Source organism: Phlebotomus papatasi, chromosome 5, assembly GCF_024763615.1.
Source record: "Phlebotomus papatasi isolate M1 chromosome 5, Ppap_2.1, whole genome shotgun sequence".
Taxonomy (NCBI): domain Eukaryota; kingdom Metazoa; phylum Arthropoda; class Insecta; order Diptera; family Psychodidae; genus Phlebotomus; species Phlebotomus papatasi.
This window is the reverse complement of record NC_077226.1, coordinates 2,839,780-2,859,561: the sequence shown is the minus strand read 5'-3', so window position 1 is coordinate 2,859,561 and position 19,782 is coordinate 2,839,780. Positions and strand designations below refer to the sequence as shown.

The following is a 19,782-nucleotide window of genomic DNA, read 5'->3' as shown; positions in this document are numbered from 1 at the left end:
TTTTGCACTCTTCTTCTTCCTTTAAACATCACTCCAAATTCAATTTAGCTCAATCAAATTTGAAATGCAGAGGAATGAGATAGCTATTAGCAAAACTCGTGAGAAAGAAAGGGATGCGAATTTTAATTTAACGAAATTTTCCTGATTTAAAAGGTGTGCCCCGGAGCCATTAAAATCGAAATTCAGGCACTTTTAATTCCTAAACTTTTTGCATAAGTCAATCCATTAGTCATTAAGAGCGAAAGGGATAGTGAATTTTGATTTCATGAAATTATCTTGATCCAAAATGTCTGCTGGAGCCATATTTATCCAAATTCAAACAGAAATGTCATTTTCTCAAGGAATATCGGCTAAGCGATGGAGTATAACCCTTTTTATTTAGTTGCGTGGAATTGTTTATCTGAATTTTGTGACATGTAATTAGATAAAAAAATTTAATAAATAAATAAATAAATACAGAGATGGTTACAGAAAATGAAGCAGAAAATAAAAGGTGAGCAGAATGGTTTAACATAGAGGATTTTTATGTTTTTGTGTTTTTTTTTCTTTTAGAAGAAATTCTGTCTATGGGACATTTAGTAAATTGATGAGAAAACAAAAAAACAAAAAAGAAAACAAAATAAAAATAAAAATATAGGGTAAAAGTTCAATTATTTCAGCACATTGCATTGAGAACAGTGAGGAATATAACAAAGACCACAAGTATAATTTTAATTAGATCCGATATTCGGGTGACAGCTGTCAATTAAACGAGAATGTATTAGGTGAGATTCTTAACAATCTCATCTAACTAATCCTACCAAAATCCCATGGCCTCTAATCGCCAATAAACGGATGGCTAAAAAACGTTCCCGTCCGTCCGTCCGGCTGCTCTTTGTAGCTTAACCCTCTAACAGTATTTTCTTTTATATATGCGAAAAAAATTATACGAAAATATTTTCTAGGATAATTATGATCCAATAAAGTCGAAAATACCATTCATTCTTCATTACCTCTTTTAGTTTAGGCGCTAGGTAAGAAAATATTTAAAAAAAATTGAAACTCTGCTTCTAAAATTCACATTTTTACTTTTTTCAATTTTTTTTTTATATATATCACTCTCTGTCTCTCTACGTGGTGAGCCAAAACACGTTTTATTTCGCGGATTTTCGTGGAGCGTGAATTTTTTCACGGGACGCGAATTTTCTCGCAGATTTTCGCGGGTCGCGTATTTTTTCGCGGATTTTCGCAGGGCTCGAATCTTTTCGTTGAGCGCAAATTTTTTCGCGTATCTTCGCAGAGCGCGTATTTTTGGCTGGGCGTGTATTTTTTCGCGGGGCGCGATATTTTTTTTGTGGATTTCCGCGTGGCGCAGATTTTCGCATTGTGCGTATTTTCTCGCGGATTTACGCAAGGGCGCGAATTTTAGCGTAGCGCTATTTTTTCTCGGATTTCCGTGGGGCATTAATTCTTGCGAGGCTTTTCGCGGAGCGCGTATTTTCTCGCGAATTTTCGCAGGGGCGCAAATTTTTTCGCGGGTCGCGTATTTTTCTGCGGATTTTCTGCGGATTTTCGAAGGGGTGTGGATTTTGGTGGAGCGTCAATTTTTTCGCGCGTCGCGCAGTTTTTTTTGCGGATTTTCGCAGAGCGCGAATTTTTTCTAGAATCGAGTATTTTTTCGCGTATTTTCGCAGAGCGCGTATTTTTGCAGAGTGCGTAGTTTCCCGAGGCTTTTCGCGGAGCGTAATCTTTTTGGCTGGGCGTGTATTTTTTCGCGGGGCGCGATATTTTTTTGTGGATTTCCGCGTGGCGCAGATTTTCGCATTGTGCGTATTTTCTCGCGGATTTTGCGCAAGGGCGCGAATTTTAGCGTAGCACTATTTTTTCTCGGATTTCCGTGGGGCACTAATTCTTGCGAGGCTTTTCGCGGAGCGCGTATTTTCTCGCGAATTTTCGCAGGGGCGCAAATTTTTTCGCGGGTCGCGTATTTTTCTGCGGATTTTCTGCGGATTTTCGAAGGGGTGTGGATTTTGGTGGAGCGTCAATTTTTTCGCGCGTCGCGCAGTTTTTTTTGCGGATTTTCGCAGAGCGCGAATTTTTTCTAGAATCGAGTATTTTTTCGCGTATTTTCGCAGAGCGCGTATTTTTGCAGAGTGCGTAGTTTCCCGAGGCTTTTCGCGGAGCGTAATCTTTTTGGCTGGGCGTGTATTTTTTCGCGGGGCGCGATATTTTTTTGTGGATTTCCGCGTGGCGCAGATTTTCGCATTGTGCGTATTTTCTCGCGGATTTTGCGCAAGGGCGCGAATTTTAGCGTAGCACTATTTTTTCTCGGATTTCCGTGGGGCACTAATTCTTGCGAGGCTTTTCGCGGAGCGCGTATTTTCTCGCGAATTTTCGCAGGGGCGCAAATTTTTTCGCGGGTCGCGTATTTTTCTGCGGATTTTCTCGGATTTTCGAAGGGGTGTGGATTTTGGTGGAGCGTCAATTTTTTCGCGGGTCGCAGTTTTTTTTGCGGATTTTCGCAGAGCGCGAATTTTTTCTTGAATCGAGTATTTTTTCGCGGTTTTTAGCGGAGCGCGTATTTTTGCAGAGTGCGTAGTTTCCCGATGCTTTTCGCGGAGCGTAATCTTTTTGGCTGGGCGTGTATTTTTTCGCGGCGCGCGAATTTTTTTTTTGTGGATTTCCGCGTGGCGCAGATTTTCGCATTGTGCGTATTTTCTCGCGGATTTACGCAAAGGGCGCGAATTTTAGCGTAGCACTATTTTTTCTCGGATTTCCGTGGGGCACTAATTCTTGCGAGGCTTTTCGCGGAGCGCGTATTTTCTCGCGAATTTTCGCAGGGGCGCAAATTTTAGTGGAGCGCTAATTTTTTCGCGGGTCGCAGTTTTTTTTGCGGATTTTCGCAGAGCGCGAATTTTTTCTTGAATCGAGTATTTTTTCGCGGTTTTTAGCAGAGCGCGAATTTTTTCGCGGATTTGCGCTGGGCATGAATTTTCGCAGAGCGCGAATCTTCTCGCGGAGCGTGATTATTTTTGCGGGGCGTGTATTTTTTAGCGGATTTTCACTGGTCATGATTTTTTTCGCGGCTTTTCGCAGAGCGCGAATATTTGCACGCATTTGCGCGGGGCGCGGTTTTTAGCAGAGCGCAAATTTTTTCGTGTATTTTCTCGGGCGCGGATTTTCGCTGGTCGCGTTTTTTTTTGCGGAACGCGAATATTTTCGTGGATTTCCGCGTGGCGCGGATTTTAACTGGTCATGATTTTTTTCGCGGCTTTTCGCGGAGCGCGAATATTTGCACGCATTTGCGCGGGGCGCGGTTTTTAGCAGAGCGCAAATTTTTTCGTGTATTTTCTCGAGCGCGGATTTTCGCTGGTCGCGTTTTTTTGCGGAACGCGAATATTTTCGTGGATTTCCGCGTGGCGCGGATTTTCGCTGGTCGCAAATTTTTGCGCGGCTGTACGCGGAGCGCAAATATTTGCACGCATTTGCGCGGGGCGCGGTTTTTAGCAGAGCGCAAATTTTTTCGTGTATTTTCTCGGGCGCGGATTTTCGCTGGTCGCGTTTTTTTTGCGGAACGCGAATATTTTCGTGGATTTCCGCGTGGCGCGGATTTTCGCTGGTCGCAAATTTTTGCGCGGCTGTACGCGGAGCGCAAATATTTGCACGCATTTGCGCGGGGCGCGGTTTTTAGCAGAGCGCAAATTTTTTCGTGTATTTTCTCGGGCGCGAATTTTCGCTGGTCGCGTTTTTTTTTGCAGAACGCTAATATTTTCGTGGATTTCCGCGTGGCGCGGATTTTCGCTGGTCGCAAATTTTTGCGCGGCTTTACGCAGGGCGTAATTTTTTTTTCATTTTCAAGTGAAAGTCTGCTCATATCAAGCCTGCAGGAAGCTCTAAATGGATCTGAAGTATGAGGCCTATATCTCTCATAGTTTCCTACGTAATCGTCTTTAATTTCAGACACTTTTATGCATTTGTCATCCAATTTTCCTTAATAATAACGTTAATAAGTTAAGTTACATAAAGTTTAAGGACTATTAAACGAAATTTGAATTATTTATTATGCTTATCACTGGCTTTTGTTTTCTCAATAGCTCCGCCCCTGTGGCACCGATCCGGCTGAAATTTTGAATGAGCAATGTTCTCAAACAACTTCGTGGTGAGTATTTGTTGCTTACATGAAGTATAGGGTTAACTTTAAATTCACCCAAAGCACGGCACTTGGAATATTCCGAAGATTACCGAGCATACACGAAAGAGTACAATTGAATTCCAATTTAAACTTCAACCGAAATTGGAATATTAATCAATTCTTTGCAGTGTTTTGAAATAATTGAATTTAGAGAGATAAATAAATAAGTTAAAAAAAAATAAAAAAATAAATTAAAAATTGGGAATGTAATTAGCAAAAATTGGAGAGAGAAAAAGGCGCTTTAGCAAAGAGGAGAAGAAGGCTTTGATGATATCACATTGAAATGTTGACAGTTGTAATTTGAAAAAGAAAAACAAAAACAAAAAATTCAAAAATAAAAAGAATAATAAACAGAAAAGTTAGGATGTAAGAAGGAAAAAAAAAATAGAAGGAAAAGAGACAAAATTTGATAGTTTAGTTTAATTTTTTTTTTTGGTTTTTTTTCCATTTTTTTTGCTTGATTTGATAAGAAAGAGTATAATAAAAAACAAGAACGGAAAAAACATAGAGGAAAGAAATTAAATAAATTCTGCTTACCACTTTCTAGAGAATTGACAGGAGGAGGTAGTTTTTTTGGTTCGGTACAGAGTAGTTATGTGATATAAAGTTTACAAACTATTTTAATTCTTCATTCAAACTTTTCTTGTTATCTTTTGTTTTTTTTTTTGTTAATTCTTTTTTTTTGTCTTTTAATTTTTTTTTTTTTGGAAAAGAAAAATGTGTTTTTCTTCTTCTTCTTTTGAGGTCACAGAAACAAAAGACAGAGATAAAATGATAATAATATTACTTTAGGTGTGAAAAGAAGGGGATTTTTGGGAGGAAGGGAATTTTTCTTTTTATTTTTTCTTTTTGTAAATATATTCTGTGAAACTCAGAGAAGAAGTTAACTCAACAACAACAAATTAAATATATATATATAGAGACAGAACCAAGGGGCAGGCAAGAGACAGAGATAGGACAAATAGTAACATTTTATCTAAAATACTATTAAAATTTCCTCTTAAACTTTTTACAATATAGTTTATTTTTCAATTTAATTGTGCTTTTTGACAAGATGGTATTTCTTTTAAATATTTCTCTTTAATTTAAATTAAAAAATTAAAATAAAAAAAATATAATAGAAATAGAATAAAAGACATACCATCTCTATTTCTCTCTCTCTCTCTCTCTCTCTAAAGTATTACCTAATCAGAAGTGGGATTGCAATAGGGATTGTTTCTGGGTTCAGAGATTCAACAAAAAAAAAAAAAAGAAATACTAATAATACTCAAAATAAATACTTACTCGAAAAATTTCTGGTAGCCAGCATTGTGGTGAGAATTGCAACCTTTAAGAAAAAAAGAAATGAAAAAAAGAATTATTATCCAATATCTCAATACTCTTGGGGTCATTAAGGAAGATGTATCAAGTATAAGGTGGTCCCGGTGGACCAAATCTAACTGACAGTGACGTAGGGGAGACCGGGGCAGAATTAGCCAGCAAATGAAATTTTTCATTACGTATAATTTGTAAAACAATGTTTGTGCCAAGCTGATAAATATTTCAATGAACAGGAAGGGATGTGTTTACTTCGAATAAGTAGTGGTTTCCTCAATATTCCTTCTAAGACAGGCTATAATATCCCACTTTCTAATACCATGCGCGGCTAATTCTACCCCGGTCTCCCCTACATAGCTCTTTCCGATATTCGGCACTTCTTGATGAATTCAAAACGTTTTTAACGAAAAATTGCAGCCTGTCCACAGGGAATCAATGCACCATTTTCATTTTATCAAATCCTTTGATACTTAATTGTGGTACAAAATGAAACATAAGCGCACCATCGAAGAAAATTCCAAGAGGGAGATATTAGCTTGGAAGTGGTGTACACTGAAGTGGAAGTACACTGCGGAAGTGGAAGTCTCAAAAATGAAATGATTTTTGCTTTTTCATTTAATTACAGTGGGAAAGTTCTGGTAAGCATGTAGCGCAATTAAAGCTTATCCTGGAAGACTAAATTTATGCCGGTTTTTTTTATTGCAATTATCAACACTTCCTCATTAAAATCCTCGTTAAAAAATTCAAATATCGTTTCACTAACGTCCTCTGTTGCAATGAAGGAAACTTAATTGAATGCCTTCCAAAAGTTTAAATTTAAAATTACGATTTTCAGTTAGAAAATATTCGAGTGCAATGAGTGTAATAGTAGTCGATTCTTTGAAAACTATTGGGAATGACTAAAACTAAAAAAACAGGATATTAATCTATCCTACTACTTTCAGAAAAAAAAACGAAGAATTAAAAAGAAATGGAAAATATACAGACATTTTTATATAATATTTACGACTCAATTTCTAAAATTCTATTTTTGACACAACGACTAAAGTAGTGTAAATCAGAAATATTCAATAATTATATATAGTTCTTTTGGTTTTGAGTTTTAATTCGACAATAAATATATTTTATTATAAACTATTTTGTATACAAAAATATCATTTTTAAGACAAAACGAAGTAACATGGCTAGTGATGTGTAAGGTCCCAATTCATATCTATTATTTATTTATTTATTTACTTTTACTTTTTTAGATCTTTGAAAATTTGATTTTGGTCAAAATAGGCCTCAAGGCCTAAGACCTAGGTAAGGGGGGTGGGTAAGGGGGGAAACAAAAAAAAAAAAAACATAAAACGAACTCTATTTTTAGAAGCGTGATAAACTGGATTTTCGCATCTTTTTTTTTTAATTAGGGGTCCATCTGGAAGATGATTGCCCCGTTTCGCATCTTTTGAGGACAAATATACTATGATTCATATATAAAATGCCATTTTAACATTCTTTTAAATAGAACATTTTAAATTCTTTTAAATTTTTCTAGACGATCATGTAAATAGAGAGATTAACATTTAAAGAAAATGTAAATACTCTTGGTAGAATTTTGGATAATTTTTAGAACTAAATATGTAGTCTAAAACCGTGAGTTTTTCAGTATAAAACTTTTGACCATTAATTGGTAGGTATCCTCTAATTTATTTTACTGGTCGAACTGAAAGAGAGAGCAGTTATATAATCGACTTTTTTTTCAACTTTGCACTGTTCTGGAGCTTAAACGGTAAGGGATATCGACTTCCGGTCTTTGGTGACCCCTCCTCAAATGACATTATCTCGTGCCCAACCTCTTTATTTTTCCCCCCTCCCTTTTCATACGTTCCCTATTCCCCAAAAATAGGTCAAAAATGAGGTTTTTCCAATTTTGCAAAAAATTGGCCCAAACTTTTTCAATGATTTTCGGATATGTTTTAGAGCTAGTCCTGGCGAACATTTCGCCCAAACATATCTATGACCGGAAAATTCGCCATTTTGAATTATTGAAGGTCAAATGTCAACTACTTTGGAGGGCCCATTCGTTAACCGATTATATAACCGATTTGGTTAAATTTGGGTTTTTTGGAAAGATATTGTAATTTCGAACCCGTCTGCATCGGTCTTCATCGGTAATGAACCGATTAATAACCGATTTTAGAATAATTTTACATCCCCTTTTTTGTAATATTCCCTAAGAAAAATGTTTTTCGATTTTTCTCAAAATTGGACCAGGGTTTTTCAATGATTTTCGGATATGTCTTAGAGCTAGTCCTGGCGAACATTTCGCCCAAACATATCTATGACCGGAAAATTCGCCATTTTGAATTATTGAAGGTCAAAGGTCAACTACTTTTGAAGGCTCATTTTTCTTTTTGCTTAAAATTTGGATTTTTTAGAAAAGTATTGCAAATTAGAATCCGACTGCATAGATCTTCATCGGTAATGAATCGGTTAAGTACCGATTTTTTGATTTTCAAATGCTTTTGTGATTGATTTATGAATCAATTTAATCTCTAGTAAGATCAGTGATTCCAAAAGATTATGCAAAAAGCTAATTCACGGTGAGCTCTGTCTCGTGAGATTGAGCATTCCGCAAAGCTGGGACGCTTCGCCATCTTCTTTTTATTTGTGATAAAATCAATTGAAAATTACGCCTTGGAAAACTGAGTGGTGAAAAGTACTTACACAACCGAAAAAAGTAAGCCCTATTTTCACCATATCCGTATTTCTTTGGAAAACATTATTAAAAAATGATATTAGAACAAGGTTTAGTTAATAACGGACTGACTTTCAGTGAAAAAAAAAGGTGGCAAAGCATCTGAGGCTTTGCGAGCTGCTCGAACTCCTGAGAAAGAGCTCTTACGTAAAAAGTCATTTTGCAAAATTTTCTAATGCATATCAGATTGATATTAAATTAAATTTATCTATAAATCATCAAATAAATTTATTTTATTATATTTTAATCCCAAAATATTAATAATTATGGCACAATCATAAATAAAAGGATCACAAATATTGCTTTTTTTGAAATATAAGAAAGAAATAAAGTTCAAATAGTGAAGAAAAATTATTTTCGACTTAAATTTTGTCTATAAATCACCACAAAGCTATCTTGAAGTTGAAAATTGTTCAAGAAGAGGCTTTCAAAAATTCCTTAACCTTTTCATTAATAAATTTCTCACAAACGGGTGGAAATTAGGCTTTAACCTTGAATAATTCAAGATGGTGATTTTCTCGGTGATAGATGTCTAAGGACGAAATGTTCAGCTGGACTATCTCCAAGACATATCCAAAAATAAAGGAAATCGTCAAGGTGAAAAGTTGAAAAAGAAAAAAGTCGATTGTGAAAACTGCGCTCTCGCGGAGTTCGAACAGTTAAAATCAACTTGCGTGCAGCGCGCATAAATGCGCGCACTCCGTGCGCAGATCGCTACCCCGGTCTCCCCTACATCTAATTTATACGTTTCCTAAATGTTATTTACCTCATTATTGCAAGGTTCAGAAAATATTCGTTAACAATTATTACCGTAGAATCAGTTTATGCAAGACGACATTGATTTTTAAATGTAATTCCATCGAATCAGACCTATTGTAATGGTCGGATTTTCTCAAAGTGCTCCGATCGAGCTGAAATTCACTGGGTACACTCTTAGAAAAAATTAGTTCGTACAAGGTCATATGCAGTTATTAGAACTATAAAATATAGTAAATATAGACCCAACTATATATTTAGTTTGGGTAACTAAATGAAATAGTTGACCACAGTTAGTTAAAGTATCCTTTTCATTTAGTTATCACAACTAAATAAAAATAGTAATGGGTACTATAACATATTAGTTCCAATTACTAAATAAATGGGGTTGATACCCATCTAATTGGCTGCAATAACTATATCATATTAGTTGTGGTTACTATATAGCATTCATTGTGATGCATATTTCTTATTAGTTGCTTAAAATTCGAAAGAGCTTTAACGCATTACTAAAATAAAAACCATTCTTTACTATTGGAAAAGTAGTCATAACTTTATGAAAATATAGGCCCATCTATTTACATTGGTTGTGAGAACTAAAAGGAATTAGTGACCAATATTAGTTGGGATAATGATTTCATTTAATTAACACAAGCAAATATAATTGTATGAGAGCATTATGAAATAATTGCCACAACTTATCCACGTAAATATTGTCTTATATTCTCACTACTAATAAATTTATTATGAGTATAATGTTTTAAGAATATCAGAACTATTTTAAATAGATTTGATAATAATCGCCCGAACAACTAATTTTCATTAGTAATCTACGTCCGGACGTCCGTAGTACGCAATATCTCTGGTTTGGATAGAGATATCTTCATAATTCTTTTTTTTTTTTTTAAATATCTACGCGCGCGTACGAAGATTTCTGTGCTATTAGTTTTTTTTTTTTTTTTTGAAAAACCGGTTCTAACCGGTTAAAAATCACGTTTTGTAGTTTATGTCGAAATCTAAGCATGCGATTTTGAATTTTTTTTATGTTTATCTTGTAGTCCAGAATATTTAGACCAATTTAAAAGAAAGAAATTAAGACATTCGTTGAACGGTTCTCGAGATATTTCACTTTAAAGATTTGAATTTTAAGAAAATTTTTGCTATTAGCGTCAGGCGGGAAAAAGGAGCGGCAGAAGCGTCGTCGAACAGGCTTTTCCTATATATACCCGTCAAATAATATCTGCAGATATCTTTAAGATTTCTGTAGAGAAAATCTACACCTCTACAGAATATCTGCAGATAATATCTGTAGATATTCTTACGAATTTTATTTGGGCTTGGGACAAAATTCGTCAGAATATTTCGGCAGATTTTCTGACGAATCTCTGACGATTTTCTGTAGATATTCTGCCGATTTTCTGTAGATTTTTTCTACATTCCAGACTTTCCAGACAAGATGTGTCAGAAGAGATGGAAAACATTTTTCACTGAAGTTTGCAAAATTCAATAGAGTTATTTTTTGTGATATCACGGTGTTTATATAAAATAAAGAATTCTGCGACGCCGTGTTACAAGTAGAGAAAAGTGAAGTGAAAACTTTAAGCAGAGTATCGACCTAAATTTCGTGTTTTTGTATCATTCCATGGGCGATTTTTAAAAAATTAGTATTTTTGCTCGCATCTTTTTACTTATTTAAAATGTTTAATCGGTAATGCTTGTTAAGCAGAACATACCATTTTCTTTATAACTCCTACAGTTTCTACATAAATCAACAATATTTTTGTGAAGTAATGGACACTATGCCGATTTTCTCGGCAGAAATTCTACCGAAAATCTGTAGATTTTCTAGCAGAAATTCTGCCGAAAATCTGCAGATTTTCTAGCAGAAATTCAGCAGAAAATCTACAGAATTTCTCTGAATACACTGGAATATACCGTTAAAATTCAAAAAACCTCAGAGTAAAATCGGCAGGTAGAATAATGATTTGACGGGTATATAGCATTTTTTCACTCTCCCTTTCTCTCACTCTCTACATAGTTAGTCTATATTCGAAGATTTGTAAGGTAGCACATACAATTCAAGGTCCGCGACGTCTTTCGCGGATCTTTGCGGGGCGCGATTTTCTCGGGTCGCTGACAGAGGTTCTCAATGAATGTAAAGTTAGAGGCCTCTATCTTTCATAGTTTCCGAGATAATCGACTTTAAAGATTTTCAGACACTTTTATGCATTTCTCTTCCAATTCTCCTCATTAATAACGATAATACGAAATTTTCATTATTTATGTATGAATATCGTTCAAGTTTTCCACAATCCGAATTTGCAATGAAGAAATCGCACCTTTATAACCTGATCTAGGCTTATCACTGGCTTTTTACTATAATCTAGTCTAATCTAAAGTATCACTGGTAAAAATAAAAGGGTCAAATTGACCCTTTTCTAAAGGATGGATCGTATTTGACCCTTTGAAAGGTTCACTTTTGTATCACTTGAAATTTAGTATGCACATTTATCACGAATAATCATGTTTTATTGTAAAATTATTACTGATATCATATTTCTCTCATCTGAGCGAACACCAAATAAATAGATGTCAAAACCGTGACCCTTTCGAAGGGTACCTGGTGACCCTTTCAAAGAGTCAAATATGATCCATCCTTTGGAAAAGGGTCAATTTGACCCTTTTATTTTTACCAGTGTAATCTAATCTAAAGTAATCTGATCCTCGTAATTAGGATGATTAGGAATTTGGTTTCAGTGATACGTACCTTTAGTTTGCGTCTCGCGTTGAATTTCTTGAGACAGTCAACGGTCTCCTGTCGATGAACAACTGAAGCGACTCTTTCGCGTTGCTGCAGAAATACAAAAAATATAAAAAAAAACAGAAAAATTAGAAATGAATCCGTTATGTCGCCATATTTGAAACTTACGCAAATCCATGGATGTTTGAGAGCTTCGCTGGCTGTGATGCGCTTATGTGGATTAACTGTCAGCATCTGATTGATGAGATTCTTTGCGTCTGGTGTTACTGTGTCCCATTCGGGCGATGGATACTGAGCAACAACAACAACAAAAAAAAGTGAGGTTAGAATGTCTAAAGTTTGGAAGATGAATGTCACTTACATCATAGGCACCAGCCTTTATTTGCGAGTACAGTCTGTGCTGGTCCTCGTCCCAGAAAGGTGGATAGCCAACGAGCAGGATATAGAGGATGACACCTTTGACCCCGCCCACATCGAAATTTTTTGTTTTTTGCATGTCCCAAAACCCCAAACAGAGGTGCAACGCCACACAAAAAGGGGACATCGATGAAATAGGGAGAAGAACAGAAGATGTGAGAAGGTGTGGACTAAAAGAATACCTTAACCAACTACATTAATTTTTCTTTTTTTTTTTTTTGGTTCTTTTAAAACAAACAAAAAAACATTCTTTCTTTTCTTTTTTTTTTTTTCTTTTTGGTAGAACATCTGTGATAGAAAAGTGTCATACACATATAAAGCACTAATAGACAAAATCTAAGTTTTTTTCTTTTGTTTTTTTTTTTTTTAGTAACAATCTACTAGTGTTTTATCTCGTCTTCTGCGTAGTCCGGTCGTTGAGCTGGCGACACAAGCGATGGAAATCCCGTGAAGCCTTTTTCCTTTTTCATTTCCTTGTTTTTTTTACTTTTGTTACAACTACTTTTTTTCTAATTTTCTCTCCTCAATTCTCTCGCTCTAATATTCTTATCACACACACACGCAACTTTATATTTTTATTTTGCAAATTTACTAAAAAAACCAAAAAAAAATAAACTCAAAAGAAAAAATATCTCTAATTCAAATATCTACACACCAAAACTTAAATTCCTTAAAAATAAAATACAACAAAAATTCTTAAAATGTAACGAAAAAGCTATAAAAAAAAATATATTAATGGTTACTATGCACAAATACCATTTTTGAATATTTCTTTTTTGGTCTTCGAGGCCCATTGATGGCCTTAATAAATATATTTGAAATTTTGAAATAAATATAAGTACTATGTAAGTACTTAATTATGTACTTAATAAATACTCAGTCAGTGTCCAGTCGGGTAGTGAGCTACCCGGCTTGGAATGTGTAACAACAAAACAGCGTAAAGTAACAGATGGTAACAGAATGTCAACAGCTGATGTTACCAATTCCCGGCCGGAACAAAATCGGAGTTATAACATATTTCCATGACACTAGTCTGACAAAAATCTGTGATGCAATTCTGACGTCGTCACATTGCTATCCCGCCAAAATTTTCCCGATTTTGCGAAATAGAAATATACATCATACACAGAGTCTTCACTCTGTATGAGTGGGCACGGATAAAGAGTGTGGCGCTTTCAGAGGGATGGCATGTGTAGTAGTGCACAAAAAGCGGAATAATTGCTGTTATTTTGAATATCCCGCGAATTTTATCTCGCGAGCTCCTGGAGGTCGTGAGATGGAAAAATAGATGCATTTTAAGTGAAAATTTCACGATTTAGTGCTCAAAAATTTTTGTTAAAATTGTTTCTATTAATTTTATGTAATATATAATTACATAAATTTAATGTCCACGAGGAAAAATTGAAATAATTATCGATGAATACTTTGGGGTTTCTTGGTGTCTCCAGAACCCACAAAGATACTTATGGTCCATCACTTCAACATTCTAAAATATTTTAATGTGAAAATTCTCAAGAAATGGGTAAAAGTATTTGATTAAATGCATGTTATTTCAATAACGAGTAGGATGGTGTTGTCCAGAAACGATTTGTCAAAAAAAATTCAAAGAAGTTTTTCCTAGAACTACATTTTTAAACTAATTAATTTTTAATTTTAATTTTTTCTATAATTTTCTTCATTTTCTTCATAAATCCCTGAATATCCGTCGAATCTCCGAAAAGGATTGCGCAAGACTACTTGTCTTTTTCACGAAAATATTCTCGAAAAAAAGAGCTAAGTTCTCTGAAGATCATAAACACGGAGAACTTAGGGACCGGTGTAACAATTTATTAACAACAATAATCTGATGGTCGTTGAATGGAACATTTCAGCCCAGAATAAAAAAAAAACATTTCTTCTCAGAGCTTTTTCGGTTCCCTGCGGACCTTCTTCACGGGTCGAAAATGTCAGGTTTCTGGGATTTTGTCTTTCTTGGGGGCCAAAGGGATGTCTTCATTGGGTACATGGGTTCTGAGTCACACACTTCACGAACAATTTTACAGCGATATTTTACTTTTTACAAATAAGGTTACTAGTTACTACACAAGTTAAACAAAATGAAATAAAAATCTTTCTTGGCTACTAACTAAGTTTTGCTTAACTCATTTGGTAACTTATTTGTAAAAAGTAAAATATCGCCGTAAAATTGTTCGTGGAGTGTGTGATTCAGGACCCATGTACCGCATGTACCCAATGAAGACATCCCTTTGGCCCCAAGAAAGACAAATCCCCAGAAACCTGACATTTTCGACCAATGAAGAAGGTGCGCTGCGCAGGGCACCGAAATCTCTAGGACGAAAAGATTTATAATCCAAAGACAAAATATTCATATTTTAATAGATTATTTTGTTCATGTTTTACGATGATGTTAACATTACCTCTTCCTTCCCATCCTATGATATTCAGTGGCCCCAGCTCTTTCTTCAAGGAAATATTTTCGCGAAGGACACAAGTTGTCCTATACAGCCTTATTTATAAGTTTGAAGAATATTCAAGGATTTATGAGAAAAATCGAGAAAATTACAGGAAAAATTAAATGATAGAAAATTAGGGAATTTTTCCTTGAATTCTCCTGCAAAAATCATTTCTGGATTCTGGACACCAACGTTCTGTAATGTACAATTATTGAGATAAGTACGAGTTTAAACAAGCTAGTTTATTAATTTCTTGAGAATTTTTACCTAAAGATATCTCAGAAATTTGACGTGATATTCCTCCATAAATGTCTTGGGAGAACATGTTCATGAAACACCAAAAGGAAAACAAAAGTACTCATCCACTTGCATTCCCCACAAGAAAGGATTTCATTTTATTGCACTGTGCTTTAGAAAAAAACTTTAGGTATTATAGTTCATAACGAAGTTGTTTATTAAATGTCCAAGGCATTAATAAATTCATATGGAAAAATCATTTAAAAAAATTATTTTCTTGCGTTGGACCACACTTGTAACAAAGAAATTAAAATTTGAGTGATTTGATGAAGCCGACTATGTAACGGAAATGATTTTGAAAATATCCCGCAAATAAAGAGTGAACGAGAGAGTGCGAGCGAGAGCAATGGCATGATTGAGAAATGACAGCCTCATTGAACAAGCGTTGAATTTCACGGATTTTTCTCTAGTTTTTCGCGAATTTAATGTTTTAGTAAATCAAATTACAATAATTTTCATCTCATAAAGGGTGTTTCTGTGTTTAAATGTGAATAATTTGCTCAAAAGTGCACAAAATATGAGCTGAAGCGGCCTCACACACACAACCACCATCCCGAAAAATCTGGATAAATTTCGTGACGGCCATCGGAATTGGGGGGCTGAGTCCGATTTGTATTATATTTTTCATTTAAAAATATATGATATTCGTACTCTGTAATTGTCCGAGATATGTTCCACTCATTCTACAGTGTCTCTGATATGTTCCACTGCCACAATAACATCGAAAATAAATGTGCAATTTTTTTACTATTTTGCAAAGATTTATACGAAAAGAGGCATAAAAGTAGCCAGTGAAGCTTAAGAATTACGTTTCCTGTAAGAAAATGGCCTCATCAGATGATAAAATTAATAATTGTCATTCACACGTACACGGCAGTCACGCCAATACTAATGCTGGCAAAAAGTCTCTTCCACTAGTAAAACGACACAGTCTTTTATATGGAGGGTAGGCCTACAATCGCCCTACTATCCCGACTATAGTAGGCCTACTCTACCTATTAGTATATAATATTTATCTAATATTGTATAACATTTGTTCCGGCCGGGTTTTATGCAAGTGAAAAGTAGGTGACGATTCCCGGCTAACACAAGGTAAGCTGTTACTAGCGCAATGCTATAATTAAAGGTATTCGTCAGTTAAATCAGCATTTGTCGTAACTTCCTTTTGACAACTTTTCAGGAGACGAAATTTTCAGTTCAATATTATTTTTCTTAAAAATGAGCCCCGAATGCGATACTTTTGGGTCAAAATAATGAAAATGGCACTAATAAACTGTAAGTTAACTCGAGAAAATCTTTATAAAATTATTTAAAAGCTGCAATATTAAGGAATATGTTAGAAGAAACACAATAATATTTTATCGTAACTTCCATCGTTTGTAAAGCCGTAACTTCCAATTTGTATGAAGATTCTGGAAGTTACGACAATTTTTTAAAATGCATTATATCAATTTGAATTATTCTAGTGATAATAAGCGCCATTATTTGACTAAATTAGTCAATAATACTGTTATCCCTGTCCCTAAAAGCTTTTATTTCATAAATTTTCCCCCCAATTCTGAGATAAAGAAGCCTAAAGATTTAAGTTAAAGCTTTAACTTTGACACTAAAGATTTCGAATTCCGAGTTATAGGAATTTTGGATAAAATAGCCTTTAGCGCATCTAAAGAAATTTGATTATCCAAGATGTCAAATCAGTCAATACAAAACACGCGAAATTTCCACGCAAAGGTTTTTCTGGCAAATAGGAAGGAGAACAAGTGAGATTTGAACTAAATAATTTCAAGTGGTGAGTATTTTTAAACTTGAAATGTTTGTAGATGCGTGATGAGATGAATTTGCGTTTCCAGGAGCTTCGTCTGGACTTGACCAAAGAAAGGAAGTACCCATCTCATACTTCAACAGAGTGCTTTGTCAATTTTGTGCTGGAGTACAAAGTTTCTCGTCGGATTTAACGACAACTATTTGGTCAAACGTCCAGAATAATTGAATGCAATGGGGCCACCCGAGAGGAACACCGCAGACTGGGAAGAGGTAAGCAAAGTTTGAGGTTATGTTCCCTGTCTTTTTTCTTAATTATTCTTTTTTGTTACCATTTTTAGAATGTAAAGAACCGGGGATTTTTACACAAACTCAAGAAACGGGTGCTTATGGCTAACACTTAAGAAAGTGGAGGTGGTGCACGAAAAACGGAACAAAAACTGACGCTTTTGTAGGGAAAGAACACTGCATGTGTTTGGAAAGACGTCTGTGGATGGAGACTATGAAATATGTGGACATATTGGCCACAACAGTCTTCTTGTGATGATTCTTCTAGATCCACAAGAGTCCTCCAGTGATTCCATCAACCCAGGAGTTTATTCATACAACAACTTCAAGTACTGAATCTTTTAGCTACAAAAGCTAAAAATAAGCAGTTGAAATATAATGTAAATCGTCCAATAAAAAATTCTCCACAAAAATATACATCTTTGTGATGAATTATAATCACCATTGTGATTAAACATGCTGCTTAAATAATTAACAATCTCAAATTGAACTGAACTTAAAGGTTTAAAAGGTCCTCTTGAGCAGCTTTTAAATTAAAGACGATTTATAGACGTTTGACATCTTTAAGTCTGTAAAACTTTAGCGTAGAATTCGAAATTTACAGTTTTACAGATTTAAATAAATTTGACACTTGAAAATTAAAGATTTTTATCAGAGAATACGAATCAGCCTTTAAAGGGCGATTTAAAGATTTAAGACTTAAAGATTTATCTCAGAATTGGGGGGTTTATTGAATAAATTTTGTGTGCCGCGTCGCTTGTTTTGTTTTGAATTAATGACAGATGGGTAGGGATTTTTTCTCGCTTTTTTTCTCGCAAATATTGAATTAAAATGATTTCATGTTACACTATTCGCACTGTCTTTCGATATTTGGAAGAGTTTATAAACGTTTTATTGAGAAATATTGCAATTTTGCTGCAAATTATAAGCCACGCATATGAGCAAAAGAAGTTACGGCAAATGCTGATTATTGAAAATTTTGTATGGAAATTTGTCGTAACTTCCCCAAAAATGGAAGTTACGACAAATTCTGATAAATTTTTGTTAATTCAGGGCACTTACGATAATTTTTGTTAAAAATAATTTTTATTGGGCATATAAAAGTTTCTTTTTCACAAGTGCGTTTAATAAACAAAATTACGCTGATTCCAAATATGTATATATCTCAAAATCGCAAAAATGAACTTACGATAAATGCTGATTTACCTGACGTATTTTCGATGCTCTTAAATAATAACTTAACCCGAGTTCATAAATTAATTTCTTAATAAGTAATTATTAAGTACTTAATTAAGGAATTTTATTAGCGAAAGTAGTGACATATGGTGGTAAAAAGTGGAAAGTGGAATAGAAAACGCAATGGACATATCGATCCCTCAGAATTAGTGTTCGCAAATACCCGGGTAATTTGAAATTGACGGGTACCCGGTTCCACTTACCCGGGTACCCGGGTAGGAACCGGTTCCACATATCAATTTTTAAATACTATTTTAACTGCACTAAAAATGAGTGTTTTAGGGCTTCAGGCATTCTCTCGGCCGCATAACCATAATTTTTAGCCTGCTACTTTATTCGGAATGTTACCCTCCGCGAGGATTATTCAATTTCTCGGGCGACAGATCACTTTGCTCTCCTTTCTCCCTCGTGAATGTAGGCAGCCACGAGCCACGGGGATCATTATGTATTCAGTGATGATCAAGCAAAAAGCCGAAGTACAGTAGACTCTCTCTCAATCGGGAATATGGGGCAAAATGTCATCCGGTTTAGCGATAGAATTGAGCGTCAAAGCCTTTGTAAATTCCACAAAAAGCGCTCAATTATTAAGAATCACGATAAAATAGGAAGAACTACAGCGAATTTGAGCGAATTACCTTCATAATTAAGCGTGAAAATTGTCAACAAAATTTGACGCCCGAGGGATGCCTTAGGAAAAAAATTGAAAAACTCACCAAACTAACGGAAAATTAAATAAATAAAATACCTGATTATTTTATTTAAAAATGAGAATTTAGATCAATTTAGATTAAAGAAAAATATGCTCAGAAATCTTGTTTTATAGATACGTTGCTGGAAACTTATAAATTTTTGCTTTAGCGAGTGTGATTTTCATGGAGCACAAACTTGAGTGGACCAACAAAGTAAAAAACATTTCGATAATGACTCTCTTTATCCCAAAAAAAAAAATCCTGTAACTTTTGTCGTGACTTCAAAAACCCTCTGCAGAAATCCTGCGAAGTAAAAACGGCTATAGAAAATTACAGATTTAAAAACCACTTAACACATATTTCTAGGACTAAGGGCAGAATCACATTGACAGTAAAATGCTCACTGTATTTCGTTAATTTACGCATTTTCATTGGAATTCTTACGCAAATTCTCAATTTACCGTGTTACATTATCTCATACTCGGTGGCACTAGGTGAAAATAATATAAGAAAATTGAAGAAATAAAACGAAAATTCGATAAACGGTGAGCAAAAAAAAGCTGTAAAGAGAAATTAATCGTACAGTTTTTTTTTTTGTTCATCGTTCATCGAATTTTCGTTTTATTTATTCAATTTTCTTATATTATTTTCACTAAAAGTGAAATATAATTGAAATGAATGAAATTTTATTATAATTATAAATGAAATTATTAAAATAAAATAATCAGGTTTTTTATTTATTTAATTTTCCATTAGTTTGGTGAGTTTTTCAATTTTTTTTTTCTTAAGGCATCCTTAAATTTACTTCGGCTTTTTGTTTGATCTATATAATATATAGAGTAAAATAGTTTTAAATTCTGATTGTGTAAGGTAATGTACCCTATGTCAACCACTAA

The 19,782-nt window shown here is 34.6% G+C and overlaps 1 protein-coding gene across 15 annotated transcripts in view; it reads right to left on the bottom strand.

Moving 5' to 3' along the window:
- Positions 1-19,782, bottom strand: part of LOC129808797 (calcium/calmodulin-dependent protein kinase type II alpha chain) — a 124,924-nt gene that overhangs the window by 62,125 nt on the left and 43,017 nt on the right. For all 15 annotated transcript variants that reach the window (XM_055858694.1, XM_055858691.1, XM_055858692.1 and 12 more), the window contains exons 6-9: positions 12,107-12,201; positions 11,914-12,036; positions 11,752-11,835; positions 5,456-5,498 (exon numbers count right to left, since the gene is read on the bottom strand). In XM_055858694.1, coding sequence (XP_055714669.1) covers positions 5,456-5,498; positions 11,752-11,835; positions 11,914-12,036; positions 12,107-12,201 — 345 coding nt within the window. The remainder of the gene's footprint in view (positions 1-5,455; positions 5,499-11,751; positions 11,836-11,913; positions 12,037-12,106; positions 12,202-19,782) is intronic.